Source organism: Conger conger, chromosome 8, assembly GCF_963514075.1.
Source record: "Conger conger chromosome 8, fConCon1.1, whole genome shotgun sequence".
In the NCBI taxonomy this organism is placed as follows: domain Eukaryota; kingdom Metazoa; phylum Chordata; class Actinopteri; order Anguilliformes; family Congridae; genus Conger; species Conger conger.
In genome coordinates, this window is record NC_083767.1 from 63,491,527 (window position 1) to 63,512,744 (window position 21,218).

General features: G+C 45.8%; 1 protein-coding gene across 1 annotated transcript; it reads left to right on the forward strand.

The window, feature by feature from the left end:
• The first annotated feature begins 453 nt into the window (after window positions 1-453).
• LOC133135337 (uncharacterized) lies at window positions 454-7,205 on the forward strand. Its single transcript, XM_061252264.1, has 2 exons — window positions 454-557; window positions 4,532-7,205. Exon 2 carries the CDS (start codon window positions 4,545-4,547, stop codon window positions 6,612-6,614), a length of 2,070 nt encoding a protein of 689 aa, XP_061108248.1. The 5' UTR covers window positions 454-557; window positions 4,532-4,544; the 3' UTR covers window positions 6,615-7,205.
• The last annotated feature ends 14,013 nt before the right edge of the window (window positions 7,206-21,218 follow it).

A 21,218-nucleotide genomic window follows, 5' to 3' on the forward strand; every position in this document is an offset into this window, starting at 1 on the left:
CCATATTTGATCCTTTGTGGGATATATATATATATATATATATATATATATATATATATATATATATATATATATATATATATATATATCCACTCACTGAGCACTTTATTAGGAACACTTGTATCTAATCACCTATTTACACGTAGCAGTGCAATGCATACAATCATGTAGATACCGGTCAGGGGCTTCAGTTAATAATAACATCAACCATCAGAATGGAGGGAAATGTAATCTAAGTGACTTTGACCGTGAAATGATTGTTGGTGCCAGACATGGTGGCTTGATAAGAGCGTCTGCCAAATGGCAATAAAAATGTAAAAATTAAAATTAAAAATTTTGATCATAACCATCAACCAACCAACATATTATGTAAGACTTTCCGAGAAATCACGTGATCTATAGAACACCCGTTGCGCCCCCTCCCCTTCTCATGCAGACAGCCCCTCCCACCACGAGTACAGACCCCAGTATAAAGCCACCCGCTCAAGGTCCACTGACATGCTTCCAGGGTGAAGACTTACGAAGAAATAGTCTTCGCTGCTACATTTTGGACACAGGTGAGCTCTTTCTCAATATCAAAGGCTAAACAGTCCCACCAGGATCTCGCAGAGTGTTTTTTGGGGAATTATTGGGCGTTGTGTGATGCATGAACACGGCGTTAAAGGCGACGTTTTGGGGAAAGAAAACCGCTTTTTACGCTGTTATCATGCACCACACTTTGAGATATGAATTGCTAAACTATAAAAACACCTTTTATTTGTATTTTAGTGTAACTTTTGTGTACGCTGTATGTACATACTCTGACATAAATTTGTTCTGTCTCAAGTGTCTGAATGGTACAAGTTTCTTCTTGAATCTAAATTCTTCAACCATGTGTGTGCAGTAAATATGTTTTGAGATATTTTCACGGAATATCACGTATGTAGCCTATGTTTATGAAACTAGTCAAAATGCAGGAGGAAGCGACTTTGAATAAGAACACAACAAAGAGAGCTGAAGAGTGACATCACTTCTGCTGAGTTCTGTGCCGGAAGAAAATTTCCTGAATGAATTTCCCCATTGGGATTTACACAACCTGCGGCTATACGGAGTCTGTCTTTAGTACGGGACTACAATATGTTGTACATCTATGCCTCCTCTCTCAGTCATGGCATTCCCAGACAGTTTGGTTTGAAATTGTACGAATTAATCGCTCTCACTACTTTTGTCAGGAATGTCCTAGAACTGTCGCCTACCGATGGTCTATAGTCATATCAAAGACATGCATCGTGAGAATATTTTCTGTTATATGTGTATATATTTTTAGGTTCAGCAAAAAACAAAAAGGGTTATGTTGTTCCTTGGTTTCCACTGATCATCGAGTAGTCTGATCAACTTCTGAGGAAGACATGTTGTTCCTCGACATTTAACTGTGAGACAATGTGGCCCTACAGGCTATGCATGTGCAAGTTTCCGTTTTCCTTGGAAACCATCTTGGTTTGCAATCACATAATTTTCTTCATTTTTCTGATTTAGATCATTCGGAAGTGAGTAGACATCAACTACGCTACGGGAGCCGAGTCTTATGCTAGCCTAATTAACAAGTCTAGTGTTTGCGCGAGATGAGAAACACCCCCACCATTAGCTCAAGTGCGAATGTGTCTGATCCACTGTTCAGCTGCAAACTGAATGACAGGGGATATGAAAATGGGCGGCGTGTTTTAGGACTAGAAACAGCCTCTATTCTTATAGAAGAAACTTAATCATCTAGTATCTTCTTATGAGCAAACAATTACACAACCCCAATCTCCAATATTGTAAGAAATATATTGATACATTTTTATTTGTTATTTTAAAGTTTATATTGGAAGGCCAACATTGCAGTCTGTGATGTCAGTGAGTTTATTATGAACCATAACGCGAAATATGCTCGCTCATGTAGCCTACATTATTTTCATATTTTCAAGGTTCACCGAATGCAGAGATCTGTGTTCTACATCCATATGTGACTATTCAATAAAGAAGGAAATTGACAAGACCAGCGAATGCGGGTACTTTGACGTACACGCCCCTTCTCGGGGGCAAGTATAACAGCGGGCAAAGGGAACCATAAGAGTTTCAAAATTATGTTTCTGACAAGCTGAAAGACTTTTGAGTATTCCATTCTAAGTGGACGATGAGTAGTTTTTGATCGATTGACAGCTAGCTATCTCCGTGTGTTGTATAGCCTATAATTTGTATAGATAGATATATCGACAGATTGGATCAGCACCAGTGTCAACTAACGTTAGCCGGCTAGCTAGCTCAGTGTCTTGTAGCCTATATAATGGCTGGTGTCAAACAAAGCTCTTGTTCTCAAAAACTACTGATCGTAAAAATGTCAACTTAGAACGGAAATGCTCAAAAGACTTTCAGCTTGTCGGAAATATAATTTACAATATATCTTATATTGTTGTCAATAGATATAGGTAATTTCGGTGAAATACCCTATTCCCGCTGTGTTATACTTGCCCCCAAGAAGGGCGTGTACGTAGAAGTACCCGGATTCACTGGTCTGGTCTATTTCTTTCCATTCAGCTGCGTGGTGTAAAAATGCCCTTAAAGCACAAAAGTGGGTCGCAGAAACGAAAGGATAAAAAGACCGAGAGTAAAAGGTAGCAACGCTACCTGGATGGATTTAAAAATAAATAATCGTCGCAATCATTGCACCTGGCGACGGCAAAAGGTAGATATAGCCGACTGTACTCTTTCAGGTGAAATAGTTATTTTGTGCAAAGCTATCTTCTGCTGAAAGTAAGGCAACCACAAAACTGAACACGATAGATCAAGCCCAGTTGAAAGCAGGCCAATCATGTGATAGATTTTCACAAGTTCCCAAGACCGTAAACCCACAGCCAAAACGAACATTATCATTGTTTTCTGGTTACCCCATTATCCACTGCAACAGGAAAAATGAAAAAAATGTGTTTGTTTGTTTGTTTGTTTGTTTGTTTTTCCAGTGTAACATAAATTAAGTTACACTGGAAATGATACAGGGACCTATCATAAAGTAAAATCTGTTCTGCATGTAAATGGATGGCAAAACATGTAAGCAATGTTGTTGGCTAGCTGGTTAGGGTAAATTATCTCAGAAAGATATCTTCGCTGCACATAAGTTATTTGGGAATGTAAAAAATACCAAAAGAAAATGTGAAAGCATTTGGAAATACAGCTGACCACACTTTTGCCGATTAGCTACTGATTTGGATAGAACTATATTCTTACATGTGAGCACAGAGCTAACCTGCTGCACGTGAACCTGGAATGCTTGGAGGTCGGAAGTTCTTTTAACTAAAAAATTCCGACCTACAATTGTGAAAGGCTGCGCCCCTTGTGTAATTTTTACGATTTAGCAAATCTGTGTGTAAAACACATGGTTAACACTCTAGTCACAATGTAGGTTAGCTACCATGCTACCATGCATACATTCATAATAATTTAACTGAAAACAAGATATTTCAAATAATTGTAGGCCTAGGCAAATTAAGTCCATCACGATGGCAAGGGTGGGCTCACAACAGCTGTGCAGTAGAGTGCTCACATTTGCCACCTGGTGATTTGCCATCATCTCTTGTGATTACAGTGGGAACTATAGGCTCAATTTAATGACAAGACAAACATCTAGTCTAATTCTACTGTAATAATAGACTCGGTTGCTACTTTACTAAACACTGGAAGGGAGCAGGGGTGGGAGACCAAGAGCGACCGGGAAGGGATCACAAAGTTACCAACAATATGTTGGATAACCACCAAAATAGGCGAGAAAAGAACAGAAAAAGGGAACCAAACTCCCCGGCGATCCGCCAACAGAAAAACTGACCTGAGCTATACTGGTCCAGGAAAAACAAAACAAGATATTTTACTGCCAGTCTCAAACGGGCTAAACTTTATGCGCCGAACTCTGCCACTCGCTATTCAAAACAGAAGCAGAACCCAGAAACAAAAATAGGGAAGGTTCTCAGGAACTCACCAACCCAAAGGAAAACAAACTAGGTCCCTAAACTTCTCTATTTCTAATTTCTCATTTCTAAATGAATGCTTCTCAAGATGCTTCTCTCTCTGTCTCTCTGTCTCTCTGTCTCTCTGTCTCTTTGTCTACCTTAATACCTCTATACCAGCTCTGTGTACGTGTCAAACTGAAACACCAAAGCTCAGAGCAGTGCCAGGAAGAGACTTAAATAGCTCTCCAAGCAGCTGACTGCAATCGGCCATGATTACACCCGCATCCCACATGCGGGAGGTAATCTCTCCTGCTGAACTGAGCTGCCAAGCCCTCTAGACATCTAGAGCGGTAAATACTGACATTTCCAGCAGTAGACAGTGAAAACCATGACAGATACAGCTATAAAGCTGTATAGTTGGCCATGCACCCAGCAACCCCATTTCATAAACTAAATTTTTTTCACAAACAAGCTTTATACATACAACCTCTGGTTAAGTCACAATGTGGTGGCCACACATGCACAAGCATTGTATTAACAGGTCGGTAACAAACTGTTTTATGTTTCTCTAGGAAGGAAAAAACTATGGAAACCTCAATTGTTAAAGTGACAAAAGGTCTCACTAGAGCAGCAGACTGCCGAGAGGACACCAAACTCCTGATGCAGCCGTATGCCAACTGGGAGGAGTACCTGACACCAGCACCAATGTCCATAGCCATTTTGGGAGAGCTGGTCTTCATCTCCTCAAATACAGATTTTTCTATTCGTAAAGGGGGCCCAGAAGGTGGTTTCAAATATGCCAAATACCCTGACTCATTCCGTGCTTGCCTCATGCAAGTGTGCAATTCTGGGTGGCGTGCATTCAATGAGGCACACAAGAATATGGACCAGATTCGTCTCTACACCAACAGTGTACCAAACTACATCAAGACGGCAGTGAAGATACTTCTCCAGGATGATGACAACCTTGTGCAGGCCATGCTCCCAGACCAGCTGGATAACATTAAGAACATAGCTGATGACTGCCTGCAACTGGCTGAGTCAACAGAGAAAAGGTTCACTGACGTCATTGAACTCATCCATGAGCTCCTTGAAAGTTGCACCAGTGCAAAACAGGTGTATGGGGCTGAATTGGAGGAAGTCAGAAAGAAGATTGACGAATCAAAACTAAGGCAAGCAGCTTCAGAGGAGGCCAACAAACGTGCTGAGCTGGCCTTCAATAACATGAGCAAGCAGCTGGAGGAGGCACAGGAGAGCTTCAAAACATCAATGGCCTCAATGCCCAGTGGCTGGGAAATTATGGGAATGAATTTTGTAGAAGCAATGGCTGACAGTGTCACATCAGTTTTTTCCGGGATTGCATCCATAATTACTGCGCCAGTGGCAGTTCCTAAAAAGATATATAATGATATTGGGAAGACAATATCTTCGCAAACAGAAAATGATCAAATCTCAGAAAACAATATTTCTTCCAAATCAAATTATATCATGTCCTTAGTGGACAGGCTTGATGGTTGTTTTGATGAAGGCAAAATCAATTGGTCTGAAATAGTTGATGACAAAACTAAGGTACCAAATACCAATTGGGTAAAGGACCAATTTCTGGAAATCAAAAAATCAATAAAAGAGGAAAGGCAATGCGGCGCAAAAAAAAAGGCTTTGGCATTGTGCACCTCGGCCATCACTATCTGCTGTAAACTGGAAAAACAAGCACCTAAAGCAGAGCGCAATGATGCCCAAACAGCAGAGATTATAGGGCTGATGAAAACTCTGAGGAAAGATGCGATGGTTTTTGATACCAAGAGCAAATCTGCGACGAATACCTCAGCATTCCCTGTAACACTACCACAAATATCTCAAACTCGAGAGAATAGTTCAGGCTCCAAGTCTGCAGGCCAGATGGCCTCAGATAATGCCCGCTTTCGAATAGAGCAGAGCAGAGCCCAGCTTGACAAAGTGAGGGACATATATGAGAAGAATGCTGAGAACATGGAGAAAAACAGGAAAGAGATGACTGAAATTCTTGTCACCATGAGAAACTGTGAAGTCAAAGAGATAGACTTCACCACAACCATAAGAATTCTGTCTGAGGGTCTTCGAGCGATGGGAAAGGTGAAGGAGCAGTGGCAGAAGCTGGTGCGCTTCTTCCAGATGGTTTCCAACCTCATGAAAACCAGCCTGACCAAGTCCCTGGAAGATTTCGCTAAAACAGGTGAGAAGGCATCCAACACAACATTGAAATACTCTTCAAAAATGTTTTTGAAAGACATGATCTACAACCAGGCTTTCTATGCGTCCAACATTGCCAGCCTGGTTAATATGATCGCAGGGACATACACTGAGGTGTCTGACAAGTATCTGATGGATCCAGTGAGCAGATTGAGCAAACTCATGTGTTTGGAGGTCGGAAACACAGAGTTCAACAGTGAGCGATTACAATTTGCAGATTCCTGTGAGGTAGCTGAAAAAGGAATAAGAAATCTTGTGATGAAAAATAAAGATAACTTTGAAAGGAAGACCATGCAAAGGCTGGAGAAAATCGAGAGTGGGCTGATGGCTGTGCTACCTCCAGAATCAGAAGAGAAGAAAAGGGAAATTCAGGAGGCAGTTGAAATCGCATCCAAGGAAGATGAGGAAGAAGATCAATACGCTTGAAGGTGCCAAGGCAACCTGAACATTTTTGAAGAGCAGCGAGTATATAATATATCCACATGTCTTGACTCCTGATTTGGACATAGTCCTAATTCAACAGATTTACAGTTCTTAAATACAAATTGTATATGATGTTTAAATCATGTCATCTTTTTGCCGTGTCCCAGTTAGTTTGTGGTGTGCCAAATAAGAATAGAACAGTTTAAGGCATCACCTTAATGATTAAGTTTATTATTAGGAAAATTCTGCACCATGGATCAGATACTTTTCATTTTAGTAATTCATTACTTTTAGTAATTCTGGCTTCTGCTGTAGTTTGTGAATGTTTATGCCCTATTCTTCTCCCTCACAGACAACTCATAATGGTTAAGCACATATAAAGCCCCAGCCAAGTTCAGTGGAATAGAATAAGTGTGGGTTTACTCAATACAATTCTGCACATAAACTACATTCACCTTTTTTGAAATAGGTTTCAAAATTAGCCTCTCTGCACTTTGTACAACTGATGTGTTTCAAAAGACATGTATTTCAAAAATGTCTTAATTGTATAAATGGCACTATCACATCAATAATAAATGCTTAATTTGATTTGAACTTAATGGACAGTCCTTTATTTTTGGTTCACTGCCTTGAACTGAGTTTCCCAAAGACAGTATCTTCATCCCACCACTAGATGGCAAAGAATTAAATTGCCATCGTATACTTTATTGGCTTGACCTTATGTCCCAGTTAGCTAAAAGTTTTAGTTAAAAATTACGCATGTGTCCAATTTCATTACCTGCACCGGAAAAGTTTTTCATACTTTTGTTAATGAAAGGGGTTTAAAACTGAAAGCTTGAATCTTCTAGTAAAGCAGGATTTACATCAGGACTCAGCGGACTGGAGTCTGTGCACATGGTGGAGTCAGAGGCAGTGTGCCAGTCCAGGACTCAACACACACTGGGGCAGGAGCGTCATGAGTCAGTCATATTTGCTCAAAACAAATATTTCCTCAAAGCAGAAACGTACCCATAATGCAACACATGAAGAACTTCAGAGACTGATTCATCTGAACATGGTAAAACGAAGACGACCATGTTCACTGGAAATATGTTCACACAAAGCCTCATATGTATATGGTCTCACACAGTGTGCAACTGGAGTCAGGTTTTCCCACAAGTGGATTCTGAAGATTCATTTGGATTCCTCATGTCTGAAAAATGATCTGGATGAACTCTAATAATCCTAAATCCAGATTTATGTTAATTTATGTATCTTCACATGCCAGAAATGTGGGTGTCATCTTTGATTCTGACCTCTGATATAATATATAATACATGCACATAAACTATGTTGTCAAATGGAGCTTCTTGCAGCTCAGAACAATCAGAAAAAATAGTTTATCTCCTTTCATGAAACAAGATCCATGCTTTGGATTAATGTATTTAAACGTTCCATGACACTCTTCGCAAAGAGTAGGGGGTTCCCCGGTGTCCTGGCTAAATTCCCAACCCTGGCTCTCTCAACCTGCCACCTGATCATCCCCTGATTCAATTGGCAAAAAAAATAAAAAATGTTCTCTCCCTCCACCTCCACTGGTGTGTGGTGAGTGTCCTGGTGCAAAATGGCCGCTCAGGTGCGTATACTGCGTATTGTTCCGACCAATTGCCTTGTTTTTAATTGGCTGACAGCTCTATAAATGACTGAACGTGGGTACACATTTGCACCTTGTCCAGCACCATCAAGAGTCCAACTAACCTTGCATACATATTTGCGAAGTTAGTGTTTGACATTTTCCAAAAGACATTGAAACCAAATAAGTCTTTACGACGCCTGTCTTCATGTCATCGATGTAGGCATTCATTTGTTAATGTGGCCGTTCACACTTGCTCAACATGAAAACATACATTAAGTTTGTCTATACAGTATGAGTTAACTAACTTTCGACTGCTGGCTGTCAAAATGGGCTCACTACGCGGTGACAGATGGCAGAATGTAAGCGATGAAATGGCGATTACAAGTCCCAATGTGTCACATCAAGATAAACCCACCAGTGATCAAAATAATTCACCAAAGACTCGATCAGTGAGTGATATCGTGAGTGTCTGTTACAATGTCTGCTCGAATCGGAATGCGTAATGTGTAAGATGTATTTGAAAACCTGCGAATATCACAAATAAAGAAGTTTTCATCACTAGCGCAGCTACCGTGGTTACATGGTGAGGAATGAAGGTGGCTGGGTATAGTATCCACTGATGTGGGGGCAGTCTGGCAGTTTCCCCACTAATGGGTAAGATGTTACAACTGTTAGACTTTACGATAAATCACATGATCCATTGGACGCCGGTTGCGCCCCCTCGCTTTCGTGCAGACTGCTACCCCCACAAGTACAGACCCCAGCATATAAAGCCACCCGCTCACAACCGGTGTCTCTCGAGGAGTGTATCCAGTCTGAAGACTTATTACGAAGACGTAGCCTGCGCTGAAGTTGTTCATGTTTCGCTATGTTCTGCGACGTTTGTTGTGCCGTTAGCCCGCTGGCTATTTTATCATCGATGGTGACATATTCGGCAGCTAGCGGTTTTTATATGCAAATTATATGGAATTTTAGAAATCATGCTCTTGCAGATCGTCACTCAAGCTTGTCCGGTATGTCTACTGCTTCGATTCGCACATTAAGCGTTGGGAGATGTAGCCTATTCTGAAAATGTAGTTCAGGTACGGGGACTTCCGGTTGAGCAATGTAGTGGAAGGACGCGTGGTTTTTTCACCAAAAAATATTCTCGCTCAATAAATAAATAATAAAATAAAAGGGAAAACAAAATAATCACTCCCCGGCCAAGTCAAGATAATGCGTACCTTTGCTACTAGCTAAAATTATAGCTATATACAGGAGGAATTTAATCCCGAAAAATGAATGGCTTTGGTTGAAGAAAAGGGTGGGGACGAGTAACCACTTCACACTTGGTGCAAGAAACTCCGTGAAGTTGTTTCTGCGCGGTGTGTGACAGATTAAATTCTGATGAGTCTATAAGATTGAACATGGTTAGAATTCTGTCCTAATGAGCTATTATTGTGATGATCTTGGCAAAATTGTGACCGCATCTTGCATAATCACAACAAATTCTATCCCCCTTACAAAACGTATCCCCCTCTGCATCGGCAAGCCAGCGATGCTTTTGTGAATATGTAGTGCTTCATATGTAATATCTCGGTTATTTATATATATTGAACCACGATATATGCTACATCTAGCTAGCTAGATATACAGATCCTAGCTAGCTAGGAATAAAAAAACAGTTATGGCTTATCTTCCTAGTTAGCGAGCGATCTATCCGCCTGACTGTCCGCTAGCTAGATATTTCTTATTTTGCTAGCTAGGAAGCTAACTTAAATATATCTACCTATGTCGTGCTTATCTACTTCTCTACATATATTTATTGCCGAATGGTTTGCTGTCCGTTTCACTAACTAGCTAGCGGTACTGATATTAGTCCACTGAGAGATGAGCACTATCTATCTCTATCGCTATCTTAAACTGTAGGGAAATGTATGTTTCGCTAACTTACATACAATGCTTATTGACAGAGTAATGACTAAGCGTAGGCACGCTGTCGACGCTAACTCATGACGTTGATTTACGCATGAGGGGAACGTAACCGGAAACGTGACCCCGGAGGGGATAAGTTTTGTAAGGGGGATAGAAGAGGCCACGGGTTCGAATCCCTTTCGGGAATGCCGAGAGTTTGCATGTTCTCCTCGTGTTCGCGTGGGTTTCCTCCCACAGTCCAAGGACATGCAGGTTAGGCTGATTGGAGAGTCTAAATTGCCTGTGGGTATGAGTGTTTGAGTGAATGGTGTATGTACTGTCCAGGATGTATTCTTGCCTTTCGCCTATGCTGGGATAGGCTCCAGCCCCCCTGCGACCCTGGTCAGGATAAGCGGGTTAAGATAATGGATGGATGGATCTAACATATTCAGTATTTCCCGCAGTGGTTTATGGCGGACCACCTTCAGAAAAAATGGCCCCACTTTAACCATCGTTGGATTAAAAAATGAAAAACTATTAAAAATAAAAATACGAAATAAGAAATCCGACGTCGAACAGCAGCATTTGGCGCTTTAAAATTACATTGCGCAGTTTGTCAGTGAATCGTTATCAAATTGTAACTCCATACAATACCATCCATCCATCCATCCATTATCTGAACCTGCTTATCCTGAACAGGGTCACAGGGGGGCTGGAGCCTATCCCAGCATACATTGGGCAAAAGGCAGGAATACACCCTGGACAGGTCACCAGTCCATCGCAGGGCACACACACCATTCACTCACACACTCATACCTACGGGCAATTTAGACTCTCCAATCAGCCTAACCTGCATGTCTTTGGACTGTGGGAGGAAACCGGAGTACCCAGAGGAAACCCACGCAGATACGGGGAGAACACGCAAACTCCACACAGACACGGGGAGAACACGCAAACTCCACACAGACACAGGGAGAACATACAAACTCCACACAGACACGGGGAGAACATGCACACTCCACACAGACACAGGGAGAACACGCAGACTCCACACAGACACGGAGAGAACACGCAAACTCCACACAGACACGGGGAGAACACGCAAACTCCACACAGACACGGGGAGAACACACAAACTCCACACAACACACACTCATTAATTATTCCAAACTCCTCCTACATTAAAAAGAAAAACCTTTCATTTGAAAGCTCACTGATTTGCTCTTTTCATCTTCAGACATGGATCGTTGTATAATAGGATTTCAATATTCTACAATTATCCGTAATTCCCTGCTGGAAGCATTTTATAACCTTAGCAGGAGTAAGGCAATGCATGCAATGTAAATCATGCATATTTGTGTGTGTATTTGTGTGTGAGTGTGTGTGAGTGTGCGTGTGAGTAAGCGCAGGTATTCTGTGTAAATATGGGCTTCATGGCTGGGTGGTGTATACATGGGCTTCACGGCTGTTGACCTTCACTCTGAACGCTGCAGGTATAAAAGAGAAGTGAGGGCCCCTTGGACTGCACAGCGTCATGTGAGGGGCAGGAAGTGATGCACGGGGTCACAGGAGAGGCAGGAAGTGATGCGCGGGGTCACAGGAGAGGCAGGAAGTGATGCGCAGGGTCACAGGAGCCAGAGGCAGGTGGGAGGGACGTCCTGTTTGTCCACGCTGAACTGAGGACAGGTGGAGTACAGGTAGGTGTCCCGGAGGTGACACAGGCGACAGGCTGCACACCTGTCACACCTGCGGGAGAGTAGGACTCCCACAACAGCAGCGTTACATACCCTATATGCTACAGCTTATTATTCGTTATGGACACTGAGAGATCTTAATGGGAGTTAAAAACGTAGTGCTGCGCCTCACATATTGCTAGTTATTGGCAAACATTCCTACATTTGCCAAACTGCCAGCTGACAGCTTGCGTGCTTATGCTCACTGTGTGGAGCACAACCCAGGTGAGTGTGTGTTTTACCTTTATAATGCGAATCTGCTACCTGTGCAATTAAACTGTTTCTACATAAATTCCATGTGCCCATTTCACAGACACAGATTACGTTTAGCCCTGGACTAAACTGCATTGTGTGTGTAGAATCTCCATTTAAAACAGAACTTAGTCTGGTACAAGACTTAATACTGTGTGTATTGTGAAATGCACATTCCTGACCTTTGACCCCTGGGCACTGATTTACCCTTCTCACAGAGCAGGAAAGGTGGGGTGGACATTGCACCTGTGCCTAATGGGTCAGGTAAGTGTCACACTGATATAGTTTTTAATGCATGGAACTTGTGAGGCTGAGTGGTAGTGAGCAACCGTGGATACCTGATACTCCCTCGAAAAGAGCCGGTAAAATGGCTAGCTTGTATAAATTGTATAAATCAATAGCCTGCTTTCCTCTTTAAAGATTCCACAGTATCTGTATACATTTAGGCAATATATCTCCTTTTTTTTTTTAGATACAATTAATTTATGGACCTTCAAACTCACTGAAGCAGATCAGCTAAAGCACCTTGCATGAGCGTACGTAAGCACTGCCCGACCTTTGAGTCATACCTGTGTTCTGTGCTCCAAGCTTTCATACATTTTATGTACCTCGTATCCGGAGCAGCGTGCATAGCAGTTACATCTGTGTATGCAGTTGAGAGTGAGCAGAATGTGTATGCAGTTGGGAGTGAGCAGAATGTGTATGCAGTTGGGAGTGAGCAGAATGTGTATGCAGTTGGGAGTGAGCAGAATGTGTATGCAGTTGGGAGTGAGCAGAATGTGTATGCAGTTGGGAGTGAGCAGAAACAGGTCAGGTTAGGCTCCTTCCACAAGGGGATGATGGCAGTGTCCTATGTGGGACTCAAACCCATGAGACCTTTATACTAAACTGACGGTCCCGTCGGGTGTGTATGAGTGTGTGTGTGTGAGTGTGTGAGTGTGTGTGTGAGTGTGTGAGTGTGTGTGTGTGTGTGAGTGTGTGTGTGTGTGAGTGTGCGTGTGTGTGTGTGTGTGTGTGAGTGTGTGTGTGTGTGAGTGTGAGTGTGTGTGAGTGTGTGTGTGAGTGTGTGTGAGTGTGTGCGTGTGAGTGTGTGTGAGTGTGTGTGTGTGTGTGAGTGTGTGTGTGTGTGTGTGTGTGTCTGTGTGAGTGTGTGTGTGAGAGAGTGTGAGAGAGTGTGAGTGTGAGTGAGTGTGTGTGTGTGAGTGTGAGTGAGTGTGTGTGTGAGTGTGTGTGTGAGTGAGTGAGTGAGTGTGTGTGTGTGTGAGTGTGTGTGTGAGTGTGTGTATGTGTGTGTGTATGTGAGTGTTGACGCCAGAAGGAGCACAAACCGTTAAATATTAACGTCATATAAACTTGTTAATAACAGAGTCCCTCTGATGCGACCCTGATGGAGTCCACTTCCTGTCCTGCGGACAAAGGCAGGAAGTGAAGCGGGGGGCGGGGGGGGGGAGGACTGGAGCGAGAGCCTTGGAGCACCATGTTCGGGCGAAAGAGGAGACTAGTGGAGAAGGAGCCAGGCAGAATCTCGCCCTTCCTAATCCGTGAGTTCAGCCGCACACGCTATTCTGTCCCTCCGACACCACACGTCTTCTTCTGCCTTCTGACTTCCGCAACGTGGCTCTCCAGGGGCTTCGGCCTAGGGGCAGCCTGCAGCCTGTAGCCTAGTGGCTAAGGCCCATGACTGGGGCAGCCTGCAGCCTGTAGCCTAGTGGCTAAGGCCCATGACTGGGGCAGCCTGTAGCCTAGTGGCTAAGGTACATGACTGGGGCAGCCTGTAGCCTAGTGGCTAAGGCCCATGACTGGGGCAGCCTGTAGCCTAGTGGCTAAGGTACATGACTGGGGCAGCCTGTAGCCTAGTGGCTAAGGTACATGACTGGGGCAGCCTGTAGCCTAGTGGCTGAGGCCCATGACTGGGGCAGCCTGTAGCCTAGTGGCTAAGGCCCATGACTGGGGCAGCCTGTAGCCTAGTGGCTAAGGTGCATGACTGGGGCAGCCTGTAGCCTAGTGGCTAAGGTACATGACTGGGGCAGCCTGTAGCCTAGTGGCTAAGGTGCATGACTGGGGCAGCCTGTAGCCTAGTGGCTAAGGTACATGACTGGGGCAGCCTGTAGCCTAGTGGCTAAGGTACATGACTGGGGCAGCCTGTAGCCTAGTGGCTAAGGCCCATGACTGGGGCAGCCTGTAGCCTAGTGGCTAAGGTACATGACTGGGACAGCCTGTAGCCTAGTGGCTAAGGTACATGACTGGGGCAGCCTGTAGCCTAGTGGCTAAGGCCCATGACTGGGGCAGCCTGTAGCCTAGTGGCTAAGGCCCATGACTGGGGCAGCCTGTAGCCTAGTGGCTAAGGTACATGACTGGGGCAGCCTGTAGCCTAGTGGCTAAGGCCCATGACTGGGGCAGCCTGTAGCCTAGTGGCTAAGGCCCATGACTGGGGCAGCCTGTAGCCTAGTGGCTAAGTTACATGACTGGGGCAGCCTGTAGCCTAGTGGCTAAGGTACATGACTGGGGCAGTCTGTAGCCTAGTGGCTAAGGTACATGACTGGGGCAGTCTGTAGCCTAGTGGCTAAGGTACATGACTGGGGCAGACTGCAGCCTGTAGCCTAGTGGCTAAGGTTTTTGCACCGGGGGGATTGTCCCCTGCTTAGTCTAATCAACTGTAAGTAGCTTTGGATAAAAGTGTCAGCTAGATAACTGTTATGTAATGTAAATTCTGGAGAAACCAGTGGAGCTGTCCATGTTAGCTCCATCATCTCACTGTGCTTCTCACTAAACAAACACACATACATGTTAAATTTTGAAAGCACTATTTTGGGACACTTATTCACAACTTTGGTAAAGACGCGAGATTTAGGCAGGATTAAAGGTTATTTGATCAATACATATATTTTCTAATATTACAGTTGCTCTGAGGAAAGTATTTAGTGAATAATGGCTGCAGGAGAAGTCACTATCACTATCACTCACTATCCCTATCACTCACTATCACTCACTATCACTCACTATCACTATCACTATCACTCACTATCACTCACTATCACTCACTATCACTATCACTCACTATCCCTATCACTCACTATCACTCACTATCACTATCACTCACTATCACTATCACTCACTATCACTCACTATCACTCACTATCACTCACTATCACTCACTATCACTCACTATCACTATCACTCACTATCACTCACTATCCCTGGACTAGAGGCTCTGATTTTTGGAGACTCCTGAGGTGAAGGGGCAAGGTTTCCCACTGTTCCTGTGGTTTTAAACTTCTTCATATTGTGGAAGGTGGAATCTATACGTATGTAGATTATGTATTTGTCTTTATTTATGAACGTCAACCCCCCTTTTTTGCATATTCCCATGGTTATGGATGACACATGCATGTGTGTGTTATCTAATGTCTAATCACAGTACAGATTTATTTTTTTGTTGGATTAACAATTAGATTTCGCATTGTATCAGACCACAGTAAAATATTTTTTACAGATTTAGATTTCAGCTCAAATTACTGGGCTAGTTAAATAATAAAGAGCACAATCTGTCATGTTCTGTGGAACAGTTCCAGGCTGTAACTGTGGGGGGCGCTGTTTCCCCTCCAGGGAGGAAGCAGACGGGGGGTGAGTGTGAGGCCTACCAGCTGTCCCAGCTGAGAATCGTCCTGCTGGGGGAGAGTGGGGTGGGGAAGAGCTCTGTGGGGAACACGGTCCTGGGCAGGGAGGTGTTCGGGGTGGGCGGGGGCAGGACGGGTCGCAGCCTGCGGGGGAAGGGGCAGGTGGCGGGGCGGGAGGTGAGTGTCGTGGACACCCCGGGGTGGGGCGAGGGTGGGCCCGTGGGGGACGCCGTGAGGCAGGAGATCCGCCGGAGCCTCTCCCTGTGCCCCTCGGGGCCCCACGCCTTCCTGCTGGCCGTTCCTGCAGGCTGGGGCCTCTTCCCCAGGACCCAGCGATGCCAGGCGGAGGACCACCTGGCCCTTCTGGGGGAGGGTGTGTGGAGGCACACCATCCTGCTCTTCACCAAGGCCGACAGGCTGGGCCGGAGCCAGGGCCTCGCCTCGTCTGTGCAGCAGCAGATGGAGTGCAGGGGGCCGGACCTCCAGAGGCTGGCGAAGGCCTGCGGGGGCCGGGGCCACATCCTCTCCAGCCGGGACACGGCCAGCAGGCCGAGGCAGGTGACCGAGCTTCTGGAGAAGATCGAGAGCATGGTGGTGGCCAACGATGGCTGGCACTACAAACCACCAATGCTCCCGCCAGCCAATGGGCAGGTGGAGGGGGAGGACGCCCCGACACTCCAGTCAGAGGAGAAGGAGAGAGAGGTGGAGGTGGTGAGGAGGAGATACAAGCAGAAGACACAGGAGCAAGAGGATGAGTTTAGAGAAAGGGAACAGGAGCTAAAGAGGAACTTTCAGGAGCAGCAGAGGGAAAGGGAACTGGAGTTAAAACTGATCTTTGAGAGTCAGCAGAGGGAAAGGGAACTGGAGTTCAAACTGATCTTTGAGGAGCAGCAGAGGGAAAGGGAACTGGATTCAAAACTGATCTTTGAGGGGCAACAGAGGGAAAGGGAACTGGATTTAAAACTGATCTTTGAGGAGCAGCAGAGGGAAAGGGAACAGGAGTTAAAGAGGAACTTTCAGGAGAAGCAGAGGGAAAGGGAACAGGAGTTAAAACTGATCTTTGAGGAGCAGCAGAGGGAAAGGGAACTGGATTTAAAACTGATCTTTGAGGAGCAGCAGAGGGAAAGGGAACTGGATTTAAAACTGCTCTTTGAGGAGCAGCAGAGGGAAAGGGAACTGGATTTAAAACTGCTCTTTGAGGAGCAGCAGAGGGAAAGGGAAAAGGAGTTAAAGACCAACTTTGAGGTGGAGTGGAATAAAAAGGAAGAGGAGTTGAAAGTAAAGTTTGATGAGTCTAGGAGAAGGGAAGAGTTGCTGAGGGAGGAGAGGAGAAAGGGGGAAGAGGACCTGAGATGGACAGAGACTGTCGAGCGAGAAAGAGAGGGAGTACAGCCTGTCATCGAGAGCGGAGAGAGCAGCACGTCCAAACGCAGTGAGTCTCACCAGTATAACGTCCAAAGAGCACCCGTGAAAATGACAACAGTCATATACATTGCATCCGGAAACTATTCACAGCGCTTCACTTTTTCCACATTTTGTTATGTTACAGCCTTATTCCAAAATTGATTAAATGCAATTATCCGTAAATGGAAGAAGTTCGGAACCACCAGGACCAGGAGAACCTTCCAGAAGGACAACCATCTCTGCAGCAATCCACCAATCAGGCCTGGTGGCCAGACGGAAGCCACTCCTTAGTAAAAGGCACATGGCAGCCCACCTGAAGGTCTCTCAGACCATCCATCCATCCATCCATTATCCTAACCCGCTTATCCTGAACAGGGTCGCAGGGAGGCTGGAGCCTATCCCAGCATACATTGGGCGAAAGGCAGGAATACACCCTGGACAGGTCGCCAGTCCATCACAGGGCACACACACCATTCACTCACACACTCATACCTACGGGCAATTTAGACTCTCCAATCAGCCTAACCTGCATGTCTTTGGACTGAGGGAGGAAACCGGAGTACCCGGAGGAAACCCACACAGACACAGGGAGAACATGCAAACTCCACACAGAGAGGCCCAGGCCGACGGGGATTCGAACCCAGGACCTCCTTGCTGTGAGGCGGCAGTGCTACCCACTGCACCATCCATGCCACCCACTCTCAGACCATGAGAAACAAAATTCTCTGGTCTGATGAACTGAAGATTGAACTCTTTGGCGTGAATGCCAGGCGTCATGTTTGGAGGAAACCAGGCACCGCTCATCACCTGGCCAATACCATCCCTACAGTGAAGCATGGTGGTGGCAGCATCATGCTGTGGGGATGTTTTTCAGCGGCAGGAACTGGGAGACTAGTCAGGATTGAGGGAAAGATGAATGCAGCAATGTACAGAGACATCCTGGATGAAAACCTGCTCCAGAGCGCTCTTGATCTCAGACTGGGGCGACGGTTCATCTTTCAGCAGGACAACAACCCTAAGCACACAGCCAAGATATCAAAGAAGTGGCTTCAGGACAACTCAAGAATGTCCTTGAGTGGCCCAGCCAGAGCCCAGACTTGAATCCGATTGAACATCTCTGGAGAGATCTGAAAATGGCTGTGCACCGACGCTCCCCATCCAACCTGATGGAGCTTGAGAGGTGCTGCAAAGAGGAATGGGCGAAACTGCCCAAAGATAGGTGTGCCAAGCTTGTGGCATCATATTCAAAAAGACTTGAGGCTGTAATTGCTGCCAAAGGTGCATCAACAAAGTATTGAGCAAAGGCTGTGAATACTTATGTACATGTGATTTCTTAGTTTTTTATTTTTAATAAATTTGCAAAAATCTCAAAAAAAAACTTCTTTCATGTTGTCATTATGGGGTGTTGTGTGTACAATTTTGAGGAAAAAAATGAATTTATTCCATTTTGGAATAAGGCTGTAACATAACAAAATGTGGGAAAAGTGAAGCGCTGTGAATACTTTCCGGATGCACTGTAAGTAAACGGAGTCATAGGACCAGGTTTCACTGTGACTCATAGGGCTCTTAACTTCATACACATGAGATGGACACACCTACTCTACCCACTCCAGAAGGCATTTCTTTCAATTGTGTAGAAGGCTGGAACAGTGAATGAAAGTGTGATAAGCGTGATTTTATATTAATTAGTATGTAACAGTGTTCAATGCCAAGCCTGCAGGCGAGTTGGCCTCTGTGAGGGTGGAGCACACAAGCAGACACAAGTTCAGAGTTCTGCTATATCCACACTGCCCGCCAGCCTCTATAGCCAGGTTCCTCCTAAGACTTCTCCTCACTAGGGAGTTTTTTTTTTTTAGCAGCTGTGGGGGCAGTAAGGGGGGTGGGGGTGGGGGCAGGGGCAGGAGCAGTGATTGGGGCTGCAGTAGGAGCCCAGCTCATGGCTGTCCTGGGTGGGGGTGGGTGGGGGGGGTGGGGGGACCGCAGGTTTCCCAAATAGAGCCTGTAGCCTACACTGCAATAGGAACCCTGTGACCTAGCAGAATGTTTCTTTGTCAGGAAAATGGTTCTTTGTCCGGGAGTTTTCACACTTCACACCCATGACAGAGGGTTCCATAGATAATCAAAAAGGGTTCCCCTGTGGAATCAAGCCAAAGAACCCTTTCAGAACCCCTTTTTCTAAGAGTGTAACCAGAACCGGAAGGTTGGTGGTTCAAGCCCCATAGTCGCCTCAGTAAGATCAGTGTAGCTGTTGGGCCCTTGAGCAAGGCCCTTAACCCCACATTGCTCCAGGGGGATTCTCCTCACTAGGGAGTTTTTTTTTTTTACCTCACATGCTTCCTATGCTGGGGGTTCAGGTCTGGCGTGTGCCCTTCTTCTGTTCTGTAAACTGTCTTTGTGACAGCCTTCTGTATATAGTGTCATACAAATAAAACTGAATTGAATTGTCCTGTTCCCAGCCGGTCTGGACCCGTCTGCAGACAGCAGTCTTCCAGCAGGGGGCGCTGCTGCACCAGTCAGCCTGAGCCCGAGGCTGGAGCAGGAGGGGGAGGGGAGCAGAAGCTGTGCCGCAGGGAATACCGTCCCCCTGGAAACTGAGACTCGGTCCAGCTCCTCAGACTGGTTCCAGCGAGCTGGACTGCCACACACGGATGGAGGGGGAGAGGGGGCAGAGTCCTATCTGGGGGTGGGGGGGCGAAGGCTGCCGGTCCAGCAGGTCAACGGGGGGGTGGACCGGGGGCTTAGCGGGTCTGGGGGGGTCATTAACATGAGGAGTCAGGCCCTTAGCGACGGGGGTCAGGCCCTTAGCGACGGGGATCAGGCCCTTAGCGACGGGGGTCAGGCCCTTAGCGACGGGGATCAGGCCCTTAGCGACGGGGGTCAGGCCCTTAGCGACGGGGGTCAGGCCCTTAGCGACGGCCATGTGGGCGAAGGTGACTGGAACAGAGCTGTGGAGCTGCCAGGTGAGAAGGTGCAGGGTCCCAGGTCTGCAGCCCCACAGTGGCAAACAGACAGCTCCACAGAGACAAGGAAGAGAGGGAGGGATGCAGCGGAGGAGAGAGAGGAAGAACATACACAGGTACAGATGGAGAGAGGAGAACCAGGGGGGGAGGTACAGGATGAGAGGGAAGCAAGAGAGAGAGAGAGTGAGAGAGAGAGGGAGGAGGAGAAGGAGTGTGCTATGACGCCCTATCTCCGCCCTGTTGCTATGGCACTGGGGGCTGTGGTCGGGGCAGCTGTGGGGGCAGTAAGGGGGGCGGGGGTGGGGGCAGGGGCAGGAGCAGTGATTGGGGCTGCAGTAGGAGCCCAGCTCATGGCTGTCCTGGGTGGGGGTGGGTGGGGGAGGGGGGAGGGGGGGTTGCCGGGGGACCGCAGGTTTCCCAAATAGAGCCTGTAGCCTACACTGCAATAGGAACCCTGTGACCTAGCGGAATGTTTCTTTGTCAGGAAAATGGTTCTTTGTCCGGGAGTTTTCACACTTCACACCCATGACAGAGGGTTCCATAGATAATCAAAAAGGGTTCCCCTGTGGAATCAAGCCAAAGAACCCTTTCAGAACCCCTTTTTCTAAGAGTGTAACCAGAACCGGAAGGTTGGTGGTTCAAGCCCCATGGTCGCCTCAGTAAGATCAGTGTAGCTGTTGGGCCCTTGAGCAAGGCCCTTAACCCCACATTGCTCCAGGGGGATTGGCCTTTGCCTGGTCTACTCAATGATTTTAAAATGCTTGTATTATTATATAAGACTATAACGTTACTTGCACATTGATTTTAAAATGATTTCATACATGTAAGTAATAAATGAGATTTATTAGCAAAAACTATACAATGCTCGCCTGGTGGAGTATTTGGTATTGGTGGTTTTGAGATCGCAATCATGATGTCCCAAAGGTTTCTATTTTGCATTGACAAACGGGCAGTGGCCAGAACACTAACCGAGCATGAATGTTTATTTAGTGTGCATGAAACACAACGTAGCTGACTAACCAAACCAGCGAGTCCTAGATAATCATCATAATCAATTCTATCGATAATCAAATGAAGCCTTTGTTTAATACGATCAGTTAACGTTAAAGTTACTTAACATTGATGTAGATTAT

Coding starts and splice junctions, on each gene's coding strand:
- LOC133135337 (XM_061252264.1), top strand. CDS start 4,545: ATGGAAACCTCAATTGTTAAAGTGACAAAAGGTCTCACTAGAGCAGCA.